This window comes from Camelina sativa, chromosome 17 (assembly GCF_030686135.1).
Source record: "Camelina sativa cultivar CO46 ecotype springtype chromosome 17, ASM3068613v1".
Lineage (NCBI taxonomy): Eukaryota > Viridiplantae > Streptophyta > Magnoliopsida > Brassicales > Brassicaceae > Camelina > Camelina sativa.
The window spans coordinates 39,023,938-39,038,062 of record NC_141896.1 but is presented as its reverse complement, the minus strand read 5'-3'; the positions used below and the strand labels follow the sequence as shown (position 1 = coordinate 39,038,062).

Here is a 14,125-nt window from a genome sequence, read left to right as displayed (position 1 = left end):
ATTTACTTATTTAGAGTTTAATATTAAAAGTACAAATTTGAGAGGAACATTCTAACAAGAGTAAAGAAGTGAAGTTCCTGCAGTCAAAAGAGTTTCTGTTTTGTAAACTTAGCTTATGGAAGTAGTGCAACTTTGTAGAGTTGGTTTACTAAGCTGAAACTCTGAGATACAATTGAGTTTATAGATACAACTGGCACATCACAAACTGGAAACTGCTTCTCTCTCTCTCAAGCATGAGACCAATATTATAAGCCAAAATTTTGAATCACTAATATGAAAAATATGACCTTTTTCTCTGCTAAATCGCTACAACATCAAGCTGCTTCTGTGACTTCGACTAGCCTTCCACGAACCCACTTCTTCGTTACGTTTCCTGTTTCCAAAGATGCAACCTTTTCTTCCATTCCGTGGTAACCATTCGGAAGAGGATGATCCTCACCATGTCTGACAGCTCCATTAGACTCTGCTGGTAGATGAACTCTGGTTCCATTTGGTTGGGGAGCTATCCCGTGTTTGATATCTTCTCTATCTCCCTGGGAAGTGTTGGATTCCTTATCAGAAACAAACTGATCTGTAGTACCTTCTATGTTGAATGTTGGCAAATCGCTACATCTCATGTTCAAGTGAAGAAGACTTTCTCCGTTGATCAGGAACGTGTGTGTTCCGTTAATCTCTCCTGGTTGTTCTTCTTGATCGTGTGTATCTTTGGTCTCGACTTCACTGTCTACCTCTTGAAGAATATTATTAGGGTCAGTCTCATCTTCATCTGAAGCTATCTGCCTCATCTCCATAGATTCAATCAGCTGTGTTGCTTCTGCGATGAGCTTTTTACTCTCTAACAAAGATGCTTGAGCAACCGGGCTTTTCAAAGCAGCAATCTCAAGCACTTTTACAGCTTTCTCAGCTTCTGAGATCAAAAGCCTACGCATAAAAAAAAAAGTTAATTCTTTTAACTCCAAACAGAGAAACTATTAACAATTCTGTTTTTTTTTAAGTGGGGACTGACCTTGCTCTGTCCACAGCATCCATCTTCTTTGATTCTTCCGCCACTCGTTTTGCTCTGATGCTTTTTATCATTTCTAGCTTTGAACTTGCCATAGGATCTTTATACACCGGCGTTTTCCGCTTCCGTACTTTCACTACTTGAACTTGGCTTTGCCGTTCGGTTTCTGAATCCCTTGTACTTTTCTTTGCAGGATTTTTCTTCCTAGGCTCTGTATTGCCACTTGGTCTTCTACGGCGCCTCTCGACACCTTCAGTTATACCGTGATACTTTGCCAAGCCAGAGCAAACCCTTTCACGGTAAGACTGATAAAGAGAAAGCAAACTGAGTTAAACATGGTCAAGAACACAAAACATCAAGCAAGTAGGTTAAATTTACTAGACAACTCACTGGATCAGCCCATTTAGCAGCTATTGCTTCTGCAATTCTCCTTCTTTGTTCAGGAGATTTTGGTGCTCTTCTGTTACTTTTAGCTCCTCTAGCGGCTTTCCTCTGCTCAACACTTTCAAGCCATTCCAGTTGATTCTGTTGATCCAAGATGTTGTAAGAATCCCACTGAAGCGTTTCCTCATCTGTATATCCTTCTTTAGCAGCTTCCGCTATCAAGTTTTGCCACTCGAAATGACATGTCTCTTGCACTTTTCTCCTCTCCTTCCGCCTTGCCCATCGCATCCGCACTCCTTCCCCAATTTTCATTCGTGTCTCCTTGCTGTAAAAATCATGCAAATTTGGGAAGATAGTGTTATAACAAAAGCAGAACAAAAACCAAAAGGTCCAACAAGTTTAAAGGCAAAAGAAAAACCGGTACTGACTTTTGTGCGTGCCCAAGATTTGCTAATTTCAGCTTAATCTGTACATGACGAAGACACAAAGGTTCTATGAGAGGTTGAAAAATTAGAGCAAACACAAAACGCCCTAACATAACATAAGTTTACCTGCAACGCTTTCCTAAAGGTATATACCTCAAGACAAGAATAACAAAAGGGTAGTATCTGTTTGACAAAAGAACATTTTCTTGTGTGCACTAAGACACTAACAATTGATATCGGTACAAGACCCACTAGAGTTACTACCGGCGACTCCTCTAAAACTACATATAGTACCATTCTTACATGACATCACCTTTGGGTCTTGCATAGCAATCTTTGTCCGTTCTCTAATCTTCTGTAGGGTCTCTGCATATAATCAAAAGTGAAAGAGTTATTAACAATGTGTCCAATCTAGAACCAACTGATACTGCTGTACATACGGCTAGCTAAGCAAAGACTACTCACCCGGACTATGCTTCCTGCCTTTGTTCCAAGGAGTGTTCCCTCTATTTGCCTTAGAAATCCTCATCCTTCTCAACTTTTCTCTATCATCCACTTGTTGCAACTCTTCGCCATCATCAGCACTTCCATTTCGAGCATCAGAGGACACCGAAGAAGCAGAAGACAGGGAAGAGCTCTGTACGTTTTCTTTCTGAGCAGGAAACTTGGTTTCAAGAGTGGCCACTGCAGTAATAAGGACTTTGCCTCTCCGGACATGAGTATGACCCGTGTAAAACTTCAAATTCTTGGAGAAACGGGATTGTCTCCATGGATTAGGTAGAGTTTTAGCATGGATAATACTCTGAGCCCCCAATGGAACAAGATGAGCTTGCAAGGAAGGTTGGATAGTAGCAATATCTGCAAAATTACACAGAAGGTTCGATATCAAAAATCAAAGGGCTATCTCCTGGAGCTAAGAAACTGGACAAAACACCAGTGAACATTCTCTAGAAACTATGCAAAGCAATAGTCTTTTCTCAACTCCAGGATTGGAATGCAATGAATTGTTAATCAAGAAAGATACCTAATAGAAAAGAAAGGGGTCTCAAAAAAACTGAAGTAGAATTCTAAACAGTAACCAAACAAACCCCAAGAAAACCAAAAGAGTAAAAGCCATCAGACGGTGGATAAATGTTGGAAAATTTTGAAACTTTACCAGGAAAGGTACCTAAAGAAGGCATTGGGAGCTCATTCAGCCAAGGAAAACTAAAAAGAAGAAAAAATCGAATCACTCTGCTCTGCAACACCAACCAGAATGTCTTGTAAGATTATACGGAACAATAAAATTTAAGGAAATTGATGTTCCTCTCTTACTGTCTTAGAGAGGCGAGGGGTTTTTGCAGGAATTTAAGACAAACAAGGATAAGCCACACAATAGCAAAATTTCAACGAACAAGATTGATACTTCTGGTCTGTCTGGCTTTTGACGCTGCAACAAAGAGAGAGGCGATGGATAACGAGACCCGACTCGTTCTAATGACCCGACCCGTTTTACCCTTTTCTGGGCTAATGGGCCTTAACCTTGTATATAATGAATACGCCGACGTATCATCCGGGTCGTTTTGTTTTTTTACGACCAAACCCTTCGAAGTTCAAATTGGTTCTGTCTGTATACAATTCAAATATCTCTATCTCTTCTTGATATAATTTAGAAAGGTTTGGTTTATTCATTAACATAAGTTCTAAGATAAATACAAATATAAATAATACATAAGAGATAAAAAATGTATGTATTTTCTAATGTATATCTTCTAGATTCTAGTTGATCTTGATAGATCTCTGTTTCCTTGATACTTCTAACTTTTAAAACCTTAATAAGAATCTCAAATCTCCGATCAAACAAAGTTAATAATAATAATAATAATAATAATAATGGTGGGAGATTGAAGACGAGAAGCATCCTCGTACTCTCCTCAAGACTTGTGTAAGCGTTCGCCTTTAGAACCCTAAATTTTGATTGATGCATACTAATTTACTTAAGGTTATATATTGATTGATTTAGTTTTGGTTGGTAATTTCCAGTTTGATGTTGTGGTTGGTGATAAAGTATCCTCCAGGGATCTTGAACAAGGCAAGCCGCCTGTGGGATGTTCAAGAGAAATCCCAATGGATCTCCTCATGGATATTCTTTCGAGAGTTCCAGCAAAGTCTATAGCTAGGTTTCGTTGCATATCGAAACTCTTGCAATCTTTTCTTTGCAGTCCTTATTTCGCTGACTTGTTCTTGACGAAGACTCTTTCAGTTTCACCCCTACTCCTTTTCACCGTGCAAAATAATGGCAAGTTATTCTTCTTCTCTTCACCTCTCCCTCAGAATCTAGATGAGAATAATACCTCTCTTGTACCCACCCGTTACCAAGTTCAACGTAAGAACTCTCCCGCAGATTTTTCGTTTGAGATGGCTTCTCCTCTTTGTGGATTCATCTGCCATCGAGATAAGGGGAGTGTAGATACTTTAGTTGTTTGTAACCCAGTCACAGGGCAGTCTGTAACCCTACCCAAAGTGGAATTGAAGAGTGTTGTTCATACTAGGACAAGACCTTATTTAGGGTATGATTCGATTCACGAACAGTTAAAAGTGTTGTTCATCAAGTCAGGCTATATCCCTAATACGTGTGATGAGCATCAAGTTTTGACATTGGACTCTGGAAAACATTTATGGAGGAAAGTCCAATGCGAACCTCATTATCCTATATCAAATGGAATATGCGTTGATGGTATTTTGTATTATACAGCTATATTCTATATGCCAATCAGAGTTTTCATGGTAGCGTGCTTTGATGTTGTGTGTGAGAAGTTTAGCTTTATCAACATAGATGAATCCATGCCAATGACTTCTTCTTGTACTTTGATCAACTACAAGGGTAAATTAGGTACACTTCAGTTTCGTTTTGTCTCTCAAAGTCATCTTGAGTTGTGGGTTCTTGAAGATGCTGAGAAATATATTTGGACCGAATATAGTTACACATTGCCTCTTTTGTGGAACGACAATTTTAAACGTATAGAATTAGTCATTGTTGGAATGACTAGTGGAGGTGAAGTTGTCTTGTCACCCTGCTACTGTCCAGTAGACGCATTTTACATATATTACTTCAACCTTGAGAGTGAGGGTCTCACAAGTGTTCCAATTCAACAAAGTCTTGCAATGTTTAAGGGTAAGAGACTTTACACCTCTCTAGACTATGCTGAAAATTTGAAACTTATCTAAGTTTTCAACTCTTTGTCTAGTTTATTCTTTTTTCAGTTGATTAGTGTCTACATTTGAAATGTAACATTTCATTCTTTTGTTCCAAGGACTGACAAAGAAACAAAATTGAAAAAAAAAAAAAGAGAGTCTCAATCAATACTGAAGTAGAATTCTAAACAGTAACCAAACAAAAAAAAACCCAGATAACTAAAAGACTAAAGCCACACAATAGCAAAATTTTAACTAACAAGATTGATACTTCCGTGTTCTGTCTGGCTTTGACGCAGCAACAAATAGGTCTGGGCATTCGGGTACCCGTTCGGGTTCGGTTTAGATATTTCGGGTTTTCGGGTTTTCGGGTTTAGAGGTATAGAACCCGTTCAGGTATTTCTAGACTTCGGGTTTGGATCGGGTATTTCGGGTTCGGATTCAGATTATCCAAAGTTCACAAAACTCAAAATTTTAGTATCTAATTTAGTCTAAAATATTCAATAATACGCAATATATCTAAAAATTTAAAGTATTTTTCTACCCAAATTTACTAATAAACAGTTTAAATACTTCAAATTGTCGAAAATATCTAAAAATCTGAATATTTTAAACACTTATATTATTAAAATTATAAATATTACTAATATATTACTACTATATATTAATAATGTTGGTATATTCGGATACCCGTTCGAATTTCGGTTCGGATCGGGTTTGGATTCGGGTTTTTGGATTTGGAGATTTAGAACCCGTTCGGATATTTTACAATTTCGGATACGGATTCGGATCGGATTTTTTGAATCGGGTTCGGATCGGATATTCGGATCCGGATATTTTGCCCAGGCCTAGCAACAAAGGGTGGATAACGAGTCCCGACTCGTTCTAATGACCCGACCCGTTTTACCCTTTACTGGGCTAATGGGCCTTAGTAATTTTATCTTGATATGAAACGACGACGCACTACTTTGTGCTGGTCACCGTAACGTGAACAAAGAAAGGTCACCTAACCTCCAGTGACCCGACGCGTATTACCTTTTTATTGGTCTACGGCCTTTAAAGAGTTCTCTTAATAAACGGCGTCGTATTAAGATTTCCATTTTAAGACATGTGACATGTTGAACACATGAAGACATGCCACGTGGTGTATACCGGGTCGGATCTTAGATAAAAGTCTAGCTATATGGGTCGACGGTTCCGGGTTGATTTCCGGCAACGACTGTGAGTGACGCATCATCAATGGTGAAAGAGTCTTCTTCGTCGTCGTCCCCAGATGAAGAAGCCGATATCCAGAATCTGCTTGAGGAATCAGATTCTCAAATAAACCAATATCGTGGCAGCGACGCGGCGGCGGCAGAGCAACGACCTACCTTCGACGTGGAGAGTCTCCGATCACGTTTAAGACGGAGTTTGAAGCTCAACCTCACTAAGAAACAGTCCATTGTTATCTTCCTCCCTATCGTCATCACCCTCATTTACTTATCTACCGATTTCACCAATTACTTCTCCGTCAAAGTCCCCGACTCTGTATTCCGGTCAAATACATTGACGGGTCGTCGGGCTCATGAATCGGATCTACTTCAAGCGCTGTATCTTCTCAGGAAGCAAGAGAGCGATCTCTTCTCTCTCTGGAACTACACTTTATCGATCGAAGACGTGAAATCTGCAGTTTTCCGGCAGGTTTCGTTGAACAGACAGATCCAAAATGCATTACTGTCTCCGCACAATACTGGAAATGTTGAACTCGCCGGCGGAAGTTGCCGGAAAATAGATCGGAAGTTGAATGGGAGGAGGACGATTCAATGGAAGCCGAGGCCGGATAAGTTCTTATTCGCCATTTGCTTGTCTGGTCAAATGAGTAATCACTTGATTTGCTTAGAGAAGCATATGTTCTTTGCTGCATTGCTGAATCGTGTTCTTGTGATCCCTAGCCATAGATTTGATTACCATTACAGTAGAATCATTGATATTGATAGAATCAATACTTGTTTAGGGAGAACTGTTGTGGTTTCTTTTGAGGAGTTTTGGAAGAAGGATAAGAATAGGAAGAAGCATCATCATGTTCATATTGATAGATTCATATGTTACTTCTCCAAACCGGAGCCTTGTTATGTTGATAAAGAGCATATTACAAAGTTGAAAGCTTTGGGGATTACTATTGGAGGGAAGCTAGACACGCCATGGGAAGAAGATATTGCGAGGCCAAGTAACAAGACTGCTGAGGAAGTGGAGACTAATTTCAGATCAGATGATGATGTGATTGCGATTGGGGATGTTTTTTATGCTAATGTTGAGAGAGAGTGGGTGATGCAGCCTGGTGGTCCTGTTGCTCACAAGTGCAAGACTTTGATTGAACCTAACCGGCTTATTTTGCTCACTGCACAGAGATTTATTCAGACTTTCCTTGGCAAGAACTACGTCTCTCTTCATTTCCGCAGGCATGGATTCTTGAAGTTTTGGTATGATCTATTTTTAATACTTCTTTGAGTTCTCTGGTAGTATAGTAACTGAATATGAGAATTATATGCTTGAGTTTTTCTCTTCTAATTCTCTTTTAGAATGGTAAAGAACTGTTGTGCTTATCTAAATTCTAGATTTGGTGACAATGTAGGTATCTTAGTCTTGACCAAGTTATAGCATTACTGATATGGTAACATACTAACATGTAGTAGTGTGGCTGTACTAATGTGAATGAATAGTTGGAGTTTCACATCGACTTAGTTTAGTGAATTCCATTAACCAGGTTATCATATTTATGAATAAGTATGGTATTATAAGTTAATATCACTTGTTCCTGTTTTTAATACTCATAGTAGCTTTTGGTGAAGCTCTGTTCATTTCATTATGAAGATTAAATCAAGAACCGTAGCTAACAAATTTTCTGTCTTGTGCCAGTAATGCCAAGAATCCGAGTTGCTTTTACCCGATTCCTCAAGCTGCTAACTGCATCACTCGTCTGATTGAGAAGGTCGAGGCACCGGTTATATACCTTTCTACTGATGCAGCCGAAAGCGAAACTAGTCTGCTACAATCGCTGCTGATCCTGAATGGAAAGACTATCCCCCTTGTGAAGCGACCAGCTCGTGATTCAGCTGAGAAATGGGATGCATTGTTATACAGACATGGTCTCGAAGGTGACTCACAGGTGTGTCTTCTTTCCTCCCCCATATTGGATGAATGATGATAAGACACAAGTCAACAAAAATCTTACTTTGGTGTTTTCTTATTTTTAAAAGGTGGAAGCAATGTTGGATAAGACAATATGCGCAATGTCAAGCGTATTCATTGGTGCCTCGGGTTCCACCTTTACAGAGGATATCCTCAGACTCAGAAAAGACTGGGGAACCGCTTCAGAATGCGATGAGTATCTCTGTGCAAACGAGCAGCCTAATTTTGTAGCAGATCATGAATAAACAAACCATTAACACGCAAACTAGTCTCTGTCTTGTGAGTTCTCATCATCATAAACGGCCTAATTCTCTTCTTCCTTTTTGGTGTATATATAGTCTACTACTAGTGTATCATACATACAATAAAGCCATGCTACAGTTTCTTCTAATATATAATCTGAGTGATGTGTCAGTTTATCATAGCTTCGGTTAAGTTAATACTAACCATTCGTTATTTGCTACTAATCTAATCTGTCAATATCATATCAATAAGACAACTTTTGTTAATACCAAATCTCAAAGACTGTTTCAGTATAACACACATATACACGAACACGCTTATATATAAAATTTGTCCATATATACCCAAAGACGCGCCGCCGCTTCTTCGTCTTTCCTCGTGAAATATATTAGGCTTTGTCGGTTCATAGCTATAAATTACCTTAAAAGCTTCGATTGATTTTTTTCCTTTGAATATACAAAACAACAACCCACGTTGTCTAAGAAGCAATACCCAGATAACAAATTGACAACTCCTAAACTTAAAGATCGAAGCTTTTTTTCAGAGTTTGAGAGTGATCATGAGAGCGAGATTGGTGGTTTTCCCGATCAAAGGGAAGAAGTGGTGTTTCAGCAGATCTGTTGATCCTTTCGCTGCTCAATCGCCGTCCGGTGTTACTCCGACCACTTTACGAGGTTTATGGAAGAAATTATCTTCTGAATCGAAGCCCATCAATGCCAACGCAGAGCTTCTCGTTGATTTCATCTCTGACAAGGTGAAACTTTCTCTCTTTATATATATATATATAAAGTTTACAATACAATACCCGTGTGTTGTTCTGTTCAATGTGGCGTCTAGTGAGATTTTGTTGGCAACGAACCTCATCTAGGACCACTAGGAATGAGATAAAAGGGATTTTTTAAAAATCAGTCAATACTAAGTCTGAAGAATTGTTCTTGTTGTTGTGATTGTAATGGTAGATGAATAAAGCTTGGGTGGGTCTTGAGAAAGCGCCAGATGGATCAATGAAGAACAAGATTCATGGGTTTGTATTTTGAGACATTTCTTGAAGTTTTGGCTTTTTGGTCTATGTTTGTTGATAATCTTAATGTCAAGTTGTGGTTTTTTTGGGTTGGAATGTATAGGTTTGGATTGAAGCTTTTGGCTCGTGTTAAGCCGACTGAGATTTTCTTGAAGTCTATATCTAAGGAGGTCACTTCTGTACAAATCACTTACCCTCCGAGGTTCTATTCTCTCTCCTTTTCTTGAATTCTTTAGACTTGAGGACCAGTATCTCTCGAATGAATGATTTGTTCATGTCTTTATAACTTATAAGTATAATTCTAGTGAGTTTGGATTGGTTTACCGTTTTAGCTAATCCGTGTCAAATGTTTCAGTTTAGATCCTAGACTTGTACGCAGGAGACTACGGCACATTGCCATGAGGTAAATCACTTTGCTAGTTTCAGGTGTAGTCGTAGATTCAGAATCCAATTACCTTCTGTCACGGATGTGTTTTTAATTGGATTTGTTGCAGTGGAACAATCCTGCACAAGAAGTACCTAGTTGGTTCAGTAACTTTGCTTCCAGTGACCAGTGCATTTATGGTATGCAGCTATAGCCCTCAAGAAACCTTAGCAACTGACTCGGGTTTATCTTTTTTCGAGTATGATAACCACCAAAGCCTTTTGTTGTTTCCATTTAGGTATTGCCATTACCAAACATACCGTTCTTCTGGGTCTTATTCCGTACATATTCTCACTGGCGGGCTCTTCAGGTCTGTCATCTTTGCTTCTCGATACATAACTCCATATTGTCGTAGAGGTTTTATATAAACCCAAGATCATCTTTATTGACATGTTAGGGAAGTGAGAAGCTGCTTAAGCTCATCTCAAACCAGTCGAATCCTCAGAAACCAGACTCAAGTGATGATGCAGACGAAAGCAAGAAAAACAACCTGGAAAAACATTCCCAATCTCCCACATGTGTAAGCTGATCTTATCTCTTTCTCCATCTCTCTGTCATCAAAGAAACTTGATGGAAAGTTTGTTTTCTAATTTGTCTTTGTTTTTTTCTCATGAAACAGATTTTGCTTCCATCAGAAGAGTTACATCAGCTAATCCGTGAAGCTGGTGAGGAAGGACTTGACGAGGCGACCATATTAGAGATTTGCAAATCTTTTCATCTCAATAAGAACGATGTTCTTAAATATCGCAATCTAGTTTAACTCGTTTGGCATTTTAGGCTTCTTTCTTTAGAACATAATGATTTCAGCTGTTTGAAGCTATAACATTACGCTCCAATTCTTTTTCTTTTTGTCTTTTGATTCCTTGTTGCTTTAGAAACTTCTTGTTACGATTTTGAACTACAAGGATACTCTAGAACATAAATTCTCAAAATGATTGGATCATAGTATGAAACAAGAACTACAGACGTAAAAGAAAATATGGTCTGCGATTAACGGTCTAATTTACGCTTGGGAGGGGGTAGACGTCCGGTTACGGTTTGGTTTCACGGGAATTCGGTTTGGGATTTTTTTCGGTTATGATCTGGTTATAATTTTAATACAACTTTCAAATGTTAAATAAGTAATTATTTATTTACTATACAGTATATATGCTTGATATAAGTATAATTTATAACAAATATTGGTTTTTGTTAGTTAAGAAAAATTGGTTAGTCGGTTTGGTTATATATAAAACTGTTTTGGTTATCCGGATTTTACAATTAAAACCGAATAATTGAAAAATAAATCTCGGTTCATCCTCAGTTTCTAATCTCGGGTTCATCCCTCAGTTTGATCTGACCTCTCGAACAAGACACAAAATATGGGCCTCGCTTAGAAAGCCCAGTTTACACGTGTGGTTCTTCATATACGCTTCAGATACAGTAACGAGACCAATAGAGCTCTTTTTCTTTTCCTCTCGTGCAAGACAAACACATAAATCGTTAATTCAATCTCTTCTCAGAGAATCTTAAGTCTCCGATTCCAAATTCCGGCGAAAAAATGGTGAGGGATATTGAAGACGAGATCAGAGACGAGAAGAATCCTCGCCCCCTTGACGAAGACGATATCGCTCTCCTTAAGACTTATGTAAGCTTCCCCCCTCTCTGAACCCTAAATAAATTTGATTGGGAGTTTCAGATTTGTTTCGATTTTTTACTCTTTGTGGTTCATCGGAGGTTTCGGATCCAGCGTAGATTTTAGTTACGAGTCCATGTGTTAGTCAAATTTGCTAGGTCTGGTTTCCTCGAATGTGAGGGTTTCGTCTCTTTGTAAACCAATTTGTTGTTTTCTCATGAGTAATTCGAGCTAGATTCGTTCTTAATTGCTCTATGATGAGCTTTGATTTGTTCTACTTAGGTCAATTTTGTGCTATTTGCTACTTAGACGAGTGAATCTGCCTCACTGTATCTGTTCTTATTCCATATGGTGACCTTGGTATTTATCATTCCTATGCAGGGGTTAGGGCCTTACTCTGCACCTATCAAGAAAGCTGAGAAAGAAATTAAAGATCTAGCTAAGAAGATCAACGATCTATGTGGTATGTTTGTGCACACTCAAAGTGTTGGGCTTACTTTGATTAGCTAGTGATTTCATATGTTTATGGTCACTGGTTTGCTTATATATATGGTAACTTGCAGGTATCAAGGAGTCTGATACTGGTTTAGCTCCTCCCAGTCAATGGGATCTTGTATCTGATAAGCAAATGATGCAAGAGGAGCAACCTCTTCAGGTAGGCTTTCTTTTTTAGGTAGTTGTCTGATAGGTCTTCTTGTCTCATGGTGACTATAAGGGACTAAGGTAAACGTTTTTTTCTGTCCAGGTTGCGAGATGCACAAAGATTATAAGTCCAAACACTGAAGACGCCAAATACGTTATCAATGTCAAACAAATTGCTAAGGTACATTATATTATAGCACTTTGCTGCTGTTACTGGTTAGCTGCATAATCAATTGTGTGTTTCAGAGACTTTTATGTTTGGTTATACTGATTTAGTTTTTGGTTCTTAACTCCAGTTTGTTGTTGGACTTGGCGATAAAGTTTCTCCCACTGATATTGAAGAAGGCATGCGTGTGGGGTATGTTCTGTTTATGAACTGAGTTTTGTATCTTTTTGTTGTTTTATGTACTAATTATCAGTTCTCCGTTGTATCTTTCTAGATGTTTTATTTGCTTCAGAGGAACCCCTTTAGTCGTTAATGCAATTCTCATATGGATGAAAAAACTTATGAGAACGTTCTGTCTTTGATTTGTACTTGCAGAGTTGATCGGAATAAATATCAGATACAGATCCCTCTACCTCCGAAAATCGATCCTAGTGTGACCATGATGACAGTCGAAGAGAAACCTGATGTAACTTACAATGATGTTGGTGGCTGCAAGGAGCAGATTGAAAAGATGCGAGAGGTATGTTGAACTTTTGTTGATGTTATGTGTTCTTGTCTTAGAATGTTTTGCTAAAGTTTAACCAAGTGGTGTGATGTAATATCTTCATCAAAGATTAACAGTTTCTTTGTTGTTGTAGGTTGTTGAACTGCCAATGCTTCATCCAGAGAAATTTGTGAAGCTTGGAATAGATCCTCCCAAGGGTGTTCTCTGCTACGGTCCTCCTGGTACCGGTAAAACTCTTCTGGCTAGAGCTGTGGCCAATAGAACCGATGCTTGCTTTATCAGGGTTATTGGCAGTGAGCTTGTTCAGAAGTATGTTGGGGAAGGAGCTAGGATGGTTCGTGAACTGTTTCAGGTAAATTGATTGTAAACACTCGTTTTTGCTATCTGAGTTTGTCAGCCAATGCTGGTAGATTTTGTTCTGAACTGTATAATACTCTCTTTTCAGATGGCACGGTCCAAGAAAGCTTGCATTGTGTTCTTTGACGAAGTTGATGCCATTGGTGGTGCAAGATTTGATGACGGTGTAGGTGGTGATAATGAAGTCCAACGTACTATGCTTGAGATTGTGAATCAGCTTGATGGATTCGACGCACGTGGTAACATCAAGGTTCTTATGGCAACAAACAGGTCAGTCACAATCCCCTTACCATTTTAAGTAAACTACACAACCCTAACCGATTGACTCATTGGTGTTTTCTGTATTAACTCTCTAATCCAGGCCTGACACACTTGACCCTGCTCTTTTACGTCCTGGACGTCTTGACCGTAAGGTTGAGTTTGGTCTTCCTGATCTGGAGAGCAGAACACAGATCTTCAAGATTCACACACGAACCATGAACTGCGAAAGAGACATCCGTTTCGAACTCCTTGCTCGCCTCTGCCCAAACTCAACTGGTAATGATCCCTCAACCATGAAACAGCTCTCATACTTTTTTTTTTGCCTTTAAAATTTGTTTTGACTTTGGATTTTGTTAATCTTCTTGTCTTTTGCAGGAGCTGACATCAGAAGTGTATGCACTGAAGCTGGAATGTACGCAATCAGAGCTAGGAGAAAGACTGTAACTGAGAAAGACTTTCTGGACGCAGTAAACAAAGTCATCAAAGGTTACCAAAAGTTCAGTGCCACTCCCAAGTACATGGTCTACAATTAGAGAGAGAGAGAGAGAGATCGAAGTCGTATTTGCTTCATCACAAGGCTCCTAAAGCAAAACTCAGAAACACTCTTTGTTCTTTGTGTCTCTCCCCTTCATTCTCTTTTGCAGTACTTTGTTTACTTCTTGTTCCAGTAACTCGGATATTTTCAAATTTCAGTGTCAGATACTTTTGGATTCCATAAATTCTTTGTTAAGTTGGTC

General features: G+C 38.8%; 4 protein-coding genes and 1 pseudogene across 15 annotated transcripts; 4 read left to right on the top strand and 1 right to left on the bottom strand.

The window, feature by feature from the left end:
- Nucleotides 1–122: 122 nt before the first annotated feature.
- On the bottom strand, nt 123–3,427 carry LOC104758730 (uncharacterized). 11 transcript variants are annotated; one of them, XM_010481655.3, is made up of 8 exons: nt 3,127–3,300; nt 2,969–3,050; nt 2,278–2,670; nt 2,126–2,178; nt 1,816–1,853; nt 1,394–1,712; nt 1,007–1,308; nt 123–921 (listed from the first exon to the last, which is right to left on the bottom strand). In XM_010481655.3, exons 2-8 carry the CDS (start codon nt 2,991–2,993, stop codon nt 315–317), a joined length of 1,737 nt encoding a protein of 578 aa, XP_010479957.1. In that variant the 5' UTR covers nt 2,994–3,050; nt 3,127–3,300; the 3' UTR covers nt 123–314. The 11 variants fall into 11 exon arrangements, with proteins under 11 accessions (XP_010479957.1, XP_010479959.1, XP_087350932.1 ...); XM_010481657.3 differs by having other exon boundaries at nt 2,981–3,050; nt 3,127–3,252; XM_087494806.1 differs by having other exon boundaries at nt 2,116–2,178; nt 3,127–3,230.
- A 427-nt stretch (nt 3,428–3,854) lies between these two features.
- LOC109129984 (F-box protein At1g53790 pseudogene) lies at nt 3,855–5,019 on the top strand (annotated as a pseudogene).
- Nucleotides 5,020–6,057: 1,038 nt separating this feature from the next.
- On the top strand, nt 6,058–8,576 carry LOC104758729 (O-fucosyltransferase 14-like). Its single transcript, XM_010481653.3, has 3 exons — nt 6,058–7,445; nt 7,882–8,131; nt 8,223–8,576. The coding sequence occupies exons 1-3, from the start codon at nt 6,226–6,228 to the stop codon at nt 8,397–8,399; spliced, it is 1,647 nt and encodes a 548-aa protein (XP_010479955.1). The 5' UTR covers nt 6,058–6,225; the 3' UTR covers nt 8,400–8,576.
- A 92-nt stretch (nt 8,577–8,668) lies between these two features.
- Nucleotides 8,669–10,774, top strand: LOC104758728 (uncharacterized protein YDL183C). 2 transcript variants are annotated; one of them, XM_010481652.3, is made up of 8 exons: nt 8,669–9,151; nt 9,357–9,421; nt 9,522–9,620; nt 9,774–9,821; nt 9,913–9,982; nt 10,081–10,152; nt 10,240–10,362; nt 10,462–10,774. In XM_010481652.3, the coding sequence occupies exons 1-8, from the start codon at nt 8,957–8,959 to the stop codon at nt 10,600–10,602; spliced, it is 813 nt and encodes a 270-aa protein (XP_010479954.1). In that variant the 5' UTR covers nt 8,669–8,956; the 3' UTR covers nt 10,603–10,774. The 2 variants fall into 2 exon arrangements, with proteins under 2 accessions (XP_010479954.1, XP_087350158.1); XM_087494032.1 differs by having other exon boundaries at nt 8,766–9,151; nt 9,779–9,821.
- A 382-nt stretch (nt 10,775–11,156) lies between these two features.
- On the top strand, nt 11,157–14,107 carry LOC104758727 (26S proteasome regulatory subunit 7 homolog A). Its single transcript, XM_010481651.3, has 10 exons — nt 11,157–11,469; nt 11,839–11,920; nt 12,021–12,112; nt 12,203–12,280; nt 12,396–12,457; nt 12,641–12,785; nt 12,904–13,122; nt 13,216–13,397; nt 13,489–13,664; nt 13,764–14,107. Exons 1-10 carry the CDS (start codon nt 11,383–11,385, stop codon nt 13,919–13,921), a joined length of 1,281 nt encoding a protein of 426 aa, XP_010479953.1. The 5' UTR covers nt 11,157–11,382; the 3' UTR covers nt 13,922–14,107.
- Nucleotides 14,108–14,125: the final 18 nt, after the last annotated feature.